The 12786-nt window shown below is 37.8% G+C and overlaps 1 protein-coding gene across 1 annotated transcript; it reads right to left on the bottom strand.

The window, feature by feature from the left end:
- Nucleotides 1-406: 406 nt before the first annotated feature.
- On the bottom strand, nucleotides 407-10533 carry LOC136210516 (protein transport protein SEC16B homolog). Its single transcript, XM_066001800.1, has 13 exons — nucleotides 8310-10533; nucleotides 7765-8094; nucleotides 6299-6427; nucleotides 6099-6221; nucleotides 5801-5965; nucleotides 5240-5365; nucleotides 5027-5161; nucleotides 3420-3547; nucleotides 3238-3349; nucleotides 2804-3127; nucleotides 2546-2692; nucleotides 2128-2429; nucleotides 407-1543 (listed from the first exon to the last, which is right to left on the bottom strand). The coding sequence occupies exons 1-13, from the start codon at nucleotides 10059-10061 to the stop codon at nucleotides 1021-1023; spliced, it is 4296 nt and encodes a 1431-aa protein (XP_065857872.1). The 5' UTR covers nucleotides 10062-10533; the 3' UTR covers nucleotides 407-1020.
- Between the last annotated feature and the right edge of the window lie 2253 nt (nucleotides 10534-12786).

Genomic DNA, 12786 nt, shown 5'->3' with positions numbered 1-12786 from the left:
TACACCTGAAAAACAGCTTTTTACAAAAGCAGAGAATCTCTGCTTTTTGGAAAAACAGCTTTTTCCAACAGCAAACAGCAACCAGCAACAGCAAACAGCAAACCGTAACAGCAAACATCAAACAGCAACAGTAAACAGTAGGTAAAACAAACGGGCCCTTAGAAACCCTCCGAGGGATTGAAGATTGGTTGCAATGTCTAGGAACTAGTGTTGGAACAACCATTAATGCATTGCGTGTTTTAAGGAAGATTTTGCAAATTATTTTTTGCTAATTTTATGTAGTACTACTAGTTAAGATAAGACAAACACCAAAAACCAATATTTATGATAGATATTGATACCTAAGTAAACAAGAATAAAAGCACTAAAAATAATTTAAATTAAGATAATATCTAAGACATCGATGGGATGGATGATGATTCGAAACAATGTCATTCTACAACCAGACGAAAGATCCATAGCAGTTTCAAGTCAGAATACAGATACCATCTTTGTGCAGTAATTAGAAATAATAAAAATGTTGTGGGAATACAATTGTGCAAAATGTTTTATTTTTCTTTCGAAGTGAGTACACTATTTTGTTTGTCCCTCGAGAAGATCTGTGAGGGCCTTTTTGCTTTGATCTTGCTCAAGAGACATTTCCTGTTTTCAACAAATTAACAAATCAACTATACAACAGTGCCCACGCCCGCATTCTTTGTATTTCTTTTTCTAGTTAAAATAACAAAAACCAGCTCCTCAAGCAACAGATGGTGGCAAAACCCGCAACAATCAGATTTAACCTAGGCTTGAGATTATAGGGTAAAATTATATGCCAACCGTTTTATCGATTTACATCTTAGGAGGAGAGGGAACTGGAAAATACTGTGAAAACCCACATTTTTGCTTTCATCTCTGAATCCCAATGCTGGTGTGTGCATATACTGAGCCTTTTTCTTTGAAATGTGCATGGTGAAGTCATGCCAAGTATTAAAGCAATCACGGCGAACAAAACTTGGTATTTACATTCTCACTACTCTTCTATAGTTCCACCTCCTGAAGATCGTCTCCGATGCTGGTATTTCTGTTCATCTGCATATTTGCCATGGAAGGATCAACTGGCATGAAAGATGATGATGGAACCCGGCGCATTGGTTCACCAAGAGGTGATGGTTCCATTGCCCGTGGAGGGCTAAGTGGACTGTTGAAGCTTCCACTCCATGAGGCTGTTCGTCTCGAAGGAGATGAAAATGAAAGAGCAGGAGCGTTGCCATTTACTCCATTTTCGTTTCTTGAAATATTACCCATGCTGGGGAACCTTTGCATATTCATTTTTGAGGGAGATTCAAAGGAGTTACCAGCAGATGTTGAAGGATTTTCAGCAATTCCACTACTTTCTGGCACATTTTCTGCAAATGTTTCCATAGAATTTTCACTCGCTGGTGGAGGACTGGGAACAAAAAACTTTGCATTCACAGAAACAGGAGGTTTGACAGCTGGAACAGAAGGTGATTGGAATAACTTCGCCGAGCTTCCACCACCTTGGTTGAAAGTGTCAACATACCTGCCAAATGCCATCGAATATCATTGTCCAAAAAAGTTAGTTGCCCCACTCATTTAAATGCCAAAAAAAAGACCAAACAAGCAGACGAATCACAATACAGATATATCTCATCATGGAGATATATCCATTAAAAATTACCTCCTCACATCGCACTGAGATGTTCGGATAGAGAGGGACAGAAAGAGAGAGAACGGAATCACAGTTAATTCACTATCAACAGATGAAACAATGCTGTTGGCTACATTTCCAAATAATAATTAAATTTTTTCGCCACATATTAGGTATGGAGCCAGCAATTTGGCCATGTCAAAACTAGGTGCATTGCTTATTCAGGAGATCGGATTCATGCTATTCCCACAAGAGAACCAAAAATGGTTAAAGCGGGTTTACTTTTTAATAATTTATAGAAGGCATAGGAAAAGTTAACCCTCGTAAATTGAGCATTTTAAGTCAATGGAATGACTGCTAAACCAACAATTCAGATAGTTCGCTTATATCATCTTTTTCTCAGTTATTGCTCATACCAGTCTTTATTCAGTTCCACTATTTCATTACACTCTGAAGAAGAAGTCAAGAAAATTTACCTTGCTCGTACACCCATCCGTCCACGAGCTGAGAATTGATTTGAACTCGTCGGAATGGGTGGAATCCCTGAAGAATGGTCCAAAGGAGCTGCACTCTTAAATGTTGGGCTCCCGCTAGAGGGAGGAGATCCATCATTCTTTAGTGCAGACTTCAAGTTGTAGTCAGGCGTCCCATTCTGGAAGGCTGAAGTAGTTGGTGGGGGTGGCAATGCTGCTTCTTCAGCTGGGGGATCAACACCTTCCTCTATCCACCTCTTAAGCTTGTCATCATAATAGAATTTGTTCTTCTCGCCCAATTTAGCCTTTGGAAATGCAAACAATAATCACTAACAGGATAACCAATACATATATAAATAAACAAAAACAAAAAAAATTCATTAGAAGACCAACAAAAATCAAACATGAAAGAACAACAAACCTGTTTATCTGAACGGGGCCGTAAGACTAACCCAACAGTCTTTTGCAAAAGCTGTGAACCAAACCCAAAACGACCAAATCGAGACGCTGTGCCTGAACCTGATGTTTTTCCATGTGAACCAGGAGAGGTTTCCTTTGATGAGTCAACCTGATCCCACCACCAGTCAGCAAGAACTCAAAAACATTCCATTAAGATAATAAACAATAATATCAAGCAGTTAGCAAAAGACATTTTCTAACTACGGCCTATATTACAAACCTGTCTTGGAGTTCTACCAATATCTGGCTCAGAGACACTTCTGCTATGCATTTTCAGTCTATTGCCATCTCCTGTCCATTCACTTATCCGCTCGACAGATTCAGAAGGCACTAGTGATGACATTGCCATTGTTGATTGACTAGCTGATACCCGAGCCACCATTGGTTGGTGATGATGATCACTACCTTGCAAATTTCCTTGTGATGATGATGGAACAGGTGGTGGTAGACCCCGAGGCCCCCCAACAACACGATGTGCTGTACTATCAAAAAAGTTGAGCAATGCACCAACTAACTTTCCTGGAGCCAAATTTGTGTATCCACCCTGAAGAGGGAATATATGTTAACTTAGGTTGGTAAGAAACAGGACGTGAAGAAAGCATGACTCGAAGCATATAAAATAAATAAAAATAAAAATAAAACAAAAATAAGAACCTGTTGATGGGTTCTAATCCTCTCATCAAGGGATAATACTAATTGTTTCCATGTTTCTACTTCTGGTGCTCCTCGGCCAGTTTTAAGAGATTTTAATATTGCCTGGCAATACCTGATTGAACTCACTATATTCAGAAAACTGAAGGAAGAATTACATAAAGCAAAAATCTCCATACACTTACTTTAAGGAATCAGAAACTTTGCCAACTTCAGCCAGCATGTATGCATAGACCAACTTATATGGCTGAAATGGTAACAGGATAAACTGGGAGTTTCCAAGCACCTTTGAATATTCATACAACTCAGTTCTCTGTCCATATATCCATCAAAGAAAATTAGCAAGATTCCCAGAAAAGCACTATTAACAAAGATATACTTATTTGATGATTTCAGTTATATGAATTTATTCACATCAGTTGAATTTTTATCAATCATTCATAAAGCTATAAATTATGATCCATATAAATATATTAACTTGGCGCAACCATAAACGTTGTTGCACGGGTTCGAGTCTTAGGAGCGGCCTTTTGCTAAAAAATTGGAAGGGGAAGGCTTGCCCACAGTACACCCTTGTAGTGGGACCCCTCCCCAAGCGACGCGTAGTGCACCAGGCCGCCCTTTTATGTATTCACCCGGTCAGAACCCAAAAATTTGCATAAAGATAATGTATTATAAGAAGCCATTACCACATAAACAAACAGACAGAACAGATATAATTACCAATATATATGGATGTGCTTGCATGCATTCATCCAAATGAACCAAAAAAAAAAGAATAAGGAGTAACTAAGGTGTTGTTTAGTTTTGGAAAACACTTCCCGTGTTATTTCTCCAATTCTCTTGTCTTTTCCAAGTTTTTTAAATATTGAATTGATTATTATTATTTTATTTTATTTTTGAATTATTTAGTATATGAGATCAATTTTATAAAAGTTGCACAGTTAATTTAGTTCAATGTAAACATATTAAGTTATAGCTAATCAATAACTTTCAATTCAACAAAGCGATCAAATTAATTTCAAATTTAAGTTAAAGAGTATTAAAAACTAACATAAATGTAAAACTGAACAAAAATACTAGAATTAATAATTGATCTGCAATGACTTCTCCAACTGTACCATTCTTTTTAAGAGATTTTAATCCATTTTTACTATACAATATGCCTATGCTCTATCTTCTTTATGTATAAAATTTGAAAAGTGTGATTAGCTCTAGAAATAAATAAAATACAAGGATTGAATATAAATTATTTAAAAAATGCTGAATGAAACAATTTCAATGAATCAGAAGAACAAACAAAATTAGATGTGGAAGTGATTAAATAAAAAATAATAATGTTTTGCAGTTAAACTTGGTATCTACATGTTGACAAAATACAATATAGCATAAATATAGAATTAACTAAAGAAAAAGAAATAGATTTTTTATAAAATAATTTAATGATAATCCTAGTACTTGTGAGAAATTAACTATGTATTCATACAAAATTTATGGATTATAAGTAATAAATGAGTAAGATTAAAATTAAAATAATCTCAAGAATATGATGTTATAAAGTCTTTTGTTTACTATTAAATAATATGATGTTAAAACAAAAAAGAAGTTAAAATACATTTAAAAAAAATGACGCTGATTCCAACCAAAATTTGAAAAACAAAGGAAACTGTTCTCCAATTTTTCGTTTGGAAAATTTGTTAAGTGTCAATAGTTACTGCTTTCCAATTTTTTTGGAAAAGTTTTCAGGAAAATAGGTTTATCTTTCCCAATCTAAACAAGGCCCAAGAATCACCTGAATAGCTTCTGGACTAACATAAGTTCGAGGATGCTTCCAGTGATCAGCTCCGATAAGACAGAGTCTGGCACTGTCTGAATATGATTCAAAATTGGCTTCTGCCACTAAATAGCAGATGTGTGCAGCAGCAATCTGAATTAAATCCGAGAGAGGTTCAGTGAGAAATTGTGGATAGAAGCTGGCAAATAAATAAGAAAAGAAGATAAATACCTCACTTCTTTCCTTCCATAAGCAATCTCCAAGATGTATAATCACAAGCTCATCATCTTTTGTTCTGTTTGCAGTTATTACAGCCAAATTTTCCTCCCAATCATCAAGCATGCAATTTGCCCCAAACTGCATTTCATTGTCAAATATTCATAATTAATTCTACATATATTCAAAGACAACCATATATGTTTTTTCTTACAGCGGGCAGACGCTTTTACATGGAAAACTAATTGTGAAGTCAAAGAAAAATCACAGCTGTATCAAGGTACACAAGTTCTTAAAACACTTTCAATTGAATTAAAGATGACTATATACAGCTTTTGTACAGGAACTTGGATATAAATGGTGGCAGATCAGCAGAATTTATCAGTATAACTCCAAAAAACAAGCCCTATCCCTTTTGATTCTAATAGGAAATTTTGTTCTTTATAGCAGAACACTTCCAACTCAATTATATAATGCCAAAAACAGTTTACTTTTCATGTCAAAATCCAAAGCATAGTACAGATAGTAAATGCTTAATACAGTATATAGTAAAAAGATACAGGCATAAAATATCACCTGGATTGGCTGCTGAGACATAGCACTAGTAGGGCCACTAGTAATCGGGGTCTCAGTAGAAAACACATCTGCTGGTTGCCCTGCAATTAGCAGGCATAATGTCCGCAAGGGAGATCCTGCCACCAGCTGGCGAAGTGCCATTTGCTTGACAGTATCAACATAGAACTGCCATTTATCCCACCAGCACACCCAACAGACAAATGCGAACACACACACACAGCAGCAAATATCTGTAAGTGTTCCTTAAACATGTAGCAACCGAATAAATCAAAGCCAGTAAAGTGCAACAGGTAAAAACCTGATCACCAAGCTGTGTTGCAAGCACAAGTGCAGGTCCCCACAACTGGCCTTCTTGGGCACATTGTAAAGCCTCTCTCTTTCTACCAGAAACCAGAAGTTTTTGTACCTCAGACGCTGTTGCCTAAAATACAACAGAAAAAAAAAATTAGAACCTTGTAGGATGATATTTCAAGACAGCAAAGTGCATGACATTGATACCCGAATTTGTCCTTCAGATGGCAAACCCTGCAAGCATTGGCTTAAAGCACTGTAGTCCGTGAACTGTGTGCCATTCCTATTGGCAGACGCAAAAAGCTTTGCAACTGCTGATTCTGGAGCATCACTCTCCTAGTAAAAATAACAACACGACAAGAAATAAATTATATTTACATCCAGCTTTTCCTAATATGATATCGTATTGGAAAAAAAATGGATGACATGTATAGATGAAGCTAAGCAATTTATATTCATTCAAAAGAAAAAATAAATAAATAAATAAATGAAGTGTTACTAGTTATCACTAGAGATAGTAACAAAATGCTTCACATAAATATACTGAAGGAGACTGCACTATCGCCTTAGGCAAAACAAAGGTCAGATTCCCTTTCTTTTTTGCATGGAACAACCTCCTCCTTTCTACTTCAGGGCTTCAATACCCTACCATATGCTCTTTAAGTGTTCTTCAGCCAGGTCTACTTTAAAGGTCATTTAATCTTCTTGTACTTGTAACTTGAATGTGTTTATTACAATGCACCTCATCTTTTCCTAGATAAACATCATATAAAGACGGAAGGTTTATATACACATTGGGCAAGGAAAAACGTTAATAAAGTATAGGGATGGAAAAAGGCTAATACAAATTTTTTTCCTCTTCTTGTTCGGGACAGAAGAAAGAAGCTCTAATGTGATGGAATATTGGACAGGAATGAAAGGAAGTGAGGTTAAATTTTGAAGCTATAAGAATAAAAAACTAATTCCAACTTTCAACTGTTATAATTCTAAATTTCCAATACTTCACTGCATTATCCTTACACCCTATATGAGACATAAGCATCTTTCCGATTTAGATAAGAAGGATGGAGCTTACCCCTCTCTCTCTCTCTTAAAATATACTCCCCCTTCCAAACGATCTCTACAAGTGAAAGAATCTTAGATGTTCAGGTTGTGTTTGGTGTAGAAAGGGAATCAAATGTACTTGGACATCCATACATATCTCATTATTTTGTCTATAGTCATTTTTTGGTCCACATGTATTTTCCTTAATTGATACCAAACAATGCAACAATTAAGGAAATAATTAATATTTTTTAAAACAAAAATCCACCTATATTTCTAAACAAGAACCTAATGAAGTTGAAAATAGTGTCAAGAAGTATTTCTTTCAACACCTTGCAGTAGAATGGAGCATAACAGCTTGTTGTACTACTACCAAACAACTTCTACGTTAAGAAGATACGTGAACTCTTATGAACCTGGAAGTTGGCCACTTATTATGCACATCAGCAAGGTAACATGAAAAGCACTTACAAAATATAAAAACGTAAACAACATTTTTCCCACTTCATAAAATATAGCCTTTGCCTAAGTAGGAATGTTCTGAAATAGACATTGGTACCTGGTAGTCAATAAATGCAATCAAAATCAATTTCCAATGGCAGTTACTGAAAAAGAACATAGTGATTTACCTTCGACAAAGCATCAGTGCCAAAAGGAGATCGAAGTTTTCCATAATGTTGGCATGCTATTTTAAGTAAAGAGAGTAGCAATTTGAGTACTTCAGCTTTTCTATAATCCATGTCACATGATTCACAATTGGAAATCCTCTCATCTATCCACTTGTGTAACTCTTTACTTCCAACATTCCCTCCCATCAATGGACCTGGAAAGGTCTCTTGGCAAAGAGCATGAAAATAACTGTGTAACTCTTTACTTCCTCCAACACTTTGAACATTGTTGGTACTGCCCGAGAGAATCTCCAGCATATTCAGAACAGATATTGAGCCACTTGGAAGTTCCTTTATTATAAAATAACAAAAAAAAAATATCACAATTAAGCTTTTAGATTGTTCAAAAGAATCAGTAAAATGACTGCCTTTTTTTTTTCTTTTCCCTCAAGATATCAGCACAAATATCAACTTTTCAAGAACTTATATTCTCTGTATATTCTTGCAACCATATGCATCATAAAGGGGAATGAAAATTACCAAAAAGATTATTTCAGTGGCCTCACCTGACCAAATGATGAGTTTCCAAGAGAACTTGAACTGGTATCTTTCATTACTATGAGCTTCCCACCAAATCCAAATGTAACTAATGCATGTGGAGGACGGCCAGCCGATGATCTCCCTGTGTTGGGTGCATAATTAAACTGCTGGCTGCTCTGATATGATTGCTGGGCAACATTTACTTGTTTTTGACTGCCATAAAAATCATTCAACACGTTCATTTGTTCATTCTGCTTTACATTTCCCTGATTAAACTGCTGAACGAAACTCCCATTAGGCATAAAACCATTAGCCTCCACATGACCCTGACTCATTTTGTCATATGATGGAACTGTGCCCAGAGAATTATAAGATTTCTGCTGATCCACATGATTGGTCATGGACAGATTTGAAACATAAGAATTCTGTGATTGCTGGTTCACAACAAAATTTGATGCAGTATCACTCCTAGCAACACTGTCAGGTTGCCACAAATTTTGCTGATTGTAGTTACTATAAGTCTCACCCCACATACCATGCTGACCCTGGCTATCATAGACTTGTGATCCATGCTTGTCAGCTTGCTCATGTCCACCATAAACGCTGTTATTATGTTGTGAATATGCATCATTAATAGCAAATTCATTTTGCTTCTGTTGATCATTATTTTGAATAGTTGTTGATTGAGTAGATGATGTATAACTTTCCAGGGAGCGCCATTCTTGCGCAATTGTATCATAATACCAGCCAGGATATTGAGGATCAAAAATCATATGTTCAGGGTAACCATTATCAGTCTCCTGAGGTACCTGATTCCAAGTAGATACACTCTGAGATGTGCTAGTCTCAGCCACAGTTCCCACCAAAGATTGTGAAGTCTGCTGCAAATAATTCAGTTCTGATTTCCCATCAGAAACCGCGGCCAATGCATTCCCTGCATTTGCATTGAAACTCTCCTGCAGAGATGCTGCTGTACCAAAATCATCCACTTGATACCACTGCCCAGTATTGGCATCATACTTCCACCCAGGATACATACTCTCCCAATACTGGCTGCTGTTCAGATCCTGCCCATTTGCAGTCTCATCAACAGATTCCTCAAAGCTTAGTGCACCAGCTTGATATTCCACATGACTAACTGAATTATGCAATCCAACACCATCCTTGTTCTCTACATTGGCACTTTCAATGGCCTTCCCAGGAAAAGGCTCACTTTCAATGGCCTTCCCAGGAAAAGCCTCGCGAGTATCATCCAAAGAAGGAAAAGCCTCAGGAGGAGTATTATCCAAATCAGGAAAGGCCTCAGGAGTATCATCCAAATCGTTAAAAAAATCCGAATATGAACCAAATCCATGATTTCCATTCGGTACAGAATCAGCATAAAATGAACTCCAGCCTACCTCCTTAACGCCTGATTTCGAGGATTCAATAGTTTTACTCACTACAGGATCTGGTGCAACTTGAGATACAATAACATCATTATTTGCCTTGATGACATCACTGGGTCCCAATGAGTATGATGAATCCAATGCATTACTTTCCTCTGTATAGACACCGGATGCTAATTCACTCTGGCCTTTCACCTCAACTCCATCATCCACGCTTGTATCCTCAATACTCAGATTTGAAAACGCTTTGGCTTCATCAGAATCGCTTCCCTCGGCAAGCTTTTTAAAAGTGTCGGAACTGGTAGGCCCGAAATCATCGTCCACTAACTTATCAAAGAAATCTTCATCCGTCTGATCCTCCATCATGTGAAATGGAGGATTGGAAGCCATGGAAAATAATACTTCTAAACCTAACGATCTACGCAATTATTAACTAAAAACCCTCAAATTATCCTCAATTCACAGTTCTCCTCCTCCAAAACCTCGAAATTGGAGCTGTCATATAACAAAAACCTCGAGATCCAAAATCGGAACCCTAAATCAAAGGCGAATACAGCGAGATCTAGGGTTTATGATATATCTCTGAAGTTGCAGAAGCGTAAACAGAGATGAAATATACAAAAATTAAACCACGAATTGGGTGGAAATTATTGCATTTGATTCGAAGGATCGAAAAAACCAGTTATATATGGAAATAGAAAGAACAATTAGTTAAATAACTTACAGATCCAGGTAAGGATTAGCAGTAGCAGGAATAAAAACGAGAAAGATGCAGCGAGCGAGCGAGCGAGGGAGGGAGAATGAGAAAGCGCTCGTTTCCGCACCACCCACCAAACCAGGGGAACTTTGTTTTTTTCTGGTTTTGTTTATTCTTGTTTTTTTATTTAAGAATAATTACTTTGCCACCACCATTAGATTTGACTTAATTACACATGCTCTCCTCATTTTTCTTCCTCTCTCCTTTTCTCAAATTTTAAGTTTTTGTGCCAATAAATTAATTATACTCTAATTTTATAAAATAATTATTTTTCTTAATTTTGCCAAGCATATATGAATTTTTTATAAGAAATAAAATTGTCAAAATTTTGCCTTTCTTTAATACCTTTTCTTGATGAGATGAACCTCTCCACTCAAAATAAATTATAATGACAAAAAAAAAATATTTGAGGTTTTTTTTTGTAATTGTGATTTTAATGAATTGATTCTGTGATATTTTCTTTTAACACATTACATATTTGATTTTTTTTTTTTTTGTCATATTAAACCAAACAAACTTTTAATATAATAAAAGGAAATAAATGATGCAGCGCGGAATCCACTGAGAGTTTTAAACCGTAAACTCACAAAGGCTAACAACTTATCTAGCTAAACTAGAAGGAGTGGATCCTAATTCATGGACTAAATCCATAGGAATAGTGAAATCCTCATTGTTGAAGGTATAAAACCTTAACAAACTTCACAAGGAAGAAGATGATAAATTGTATTTCATAAAAGTTGTCTATTACAAAGAGAAAGATATGAATTTATAGCATCTCAAAAACCTAATTGCCAAATTACAAAAAGGGTAAACTATCTACTAATTACAATACAAATATAAAGGGTAAAGTAGGGTTAATGGTAAAGGGGTGGCATGCTTGTAAATAAGGAGTGGTAGAGTTGTAAATAGGGAGTGGTCCCAAGTATGGAGAACTTGGGGAGGAAGTATTCTTCAGCTGAAACACGCCCCGCGTGTCACGTACTACGCCCCGCGTGAAAGCGTCTCTGAGTTTGAATGCTCCGAAAGTGGTCTTGCACGCCCCGCGCCTGGGGAGACACGTCCCGCGTATGAGGAGGCACGCCCCGCGTATTAGGAGGCACGCCCCGCGTACATGAGCTCCTGGAACTGGTTCTCTTTGAAGGTTCGATCCACGCCCCGCGTGCTGGACAACACGCCCCGCGTGTCCTCTCTCACGCCCCGCGTCCAGGGACAAGATGCCCTCATCATTCTCCTCTTCTTCAGGACCCCAACTCAACTATAGAACAAGACTTGTGCTCGGTAGGGGTTAGCCACTCCATATATTGTCGGCTTCTTCCTCTCGTTATGCACTCTTCCCACACCTCAACTCGGGTCTTGCCCTCGGTGCTCATCCCCCATAAGACTCGCCTCAATATCCGACCGACATCGAACGGAATATCTCGACGAAGTTGATCAAACCAATCCGTCCCAATGTCTTGGAAGCTCCTCCACACTCCCACGACATGTCTAACCGACCAACCCCGGATCTCCTCTTTCTCCACTTCACGAACATGGACATTAATCACAACTTCAATCCGCTCATAGCCGACATCAAAGGGGATGTCCCGACGACACTTGTCATCCCACTTCGTAGTGATCCCAAGAGCACTTGTATTGATCCCTCCTTTGTCTTGGGTTAACAATCTCGCGGCTTCTCGAGTCGCCTCTCCACTAACTTGGCTACTATCCCGCCACGCTTGAATTCCTTCCATTCTCTCAACATCATCCGGACGGCCATTCCCGTTCACCAAATACTCTTTGAAGCTCACTCTCTTCACCATAAAATCACTCCTCGTTGACTCCTCATAGGGTTGATGTCCCCTCAACAAACATAGTATATATCCCAACACATGCATCTCAATCAAGGACAAAATAACAGGTTCCGAATTTACTAAGTGGGAGGCTCGGCTCATTCCTAATGTGCATGTGCTAAGAATCTCATTCCTTCCTAGAGGCGTCACAATGTACTCTTGATCCATTTCCTTGAAGCTCAAGCGATCACGAGGAAGACATAACATACGACCTCCGGGATCCCATGCAATGTCACGTGGTATCTTCCCTAAAGGTAGATTGTCTCGGGGTTGTCCGTTGAAAGACACATACCCCACATCTTCGGACGTTGGTCCCACATCTCCACTTTCCTCCATCCCCTTCCGGAACTCTCGCTCATAATAGTCAAGTTCATCATCATTAAGTAGCTCAATTTCGAAGTTTCCTTCTCCATCAATCTCCTCTCCTAGATCATCTTCTTCTTGACCATACACAATTTCACTTCCCTCTTCGTCCCCAATCCGTCTCTTCCCACGACCTATCGTTCCCACGTGCTTCTCTCTATAGCTC

The sequence above is a fragment of the Euphorbia lathyris genome, chromosome 1, assembly GCF_963576675.1.
Source record: "Euphorbia lathyris chromosome 1, ddEupLath1.1, whole genome shotgun sequence".
In the NCBI taxonomy this organism is placed as follows: domain Eukaryota; kingdom Viridiplantae; phylum Streptophyta; class Magnoliopsida; order Malpighiales; family Euphorbiaceae; genus Euphorbia; species Euphorbia lathyris.
This window is presented reverse-complemented; position numbering and strand designations above follow the sequence as displayed.

Bases quoted from the DNA above. Each gene is read 5' to 3' on its own strand.
- LOC136210516 (XM_066001800.1), bottom strand. From the start codon at position 10,061: ATGGCTTCCAATCCTCCATTTCACATGATGGAGGATCAGACGGATGAA. The intron at 5,966-6,098 runs GTTTTTACCTGT...GATAAATGGCAG, and splicing joins CAACACAGCTTGGTGATCAG to TTCTATGTTGATACTGTCAA. The intron at 5,366-5,800 runs GTGATATTTTAT...AATGAAATGCAG, and splicing joins TGTCTCAGCAGCCAATCCAG to TTTGGGGCAAATTGCATGCT.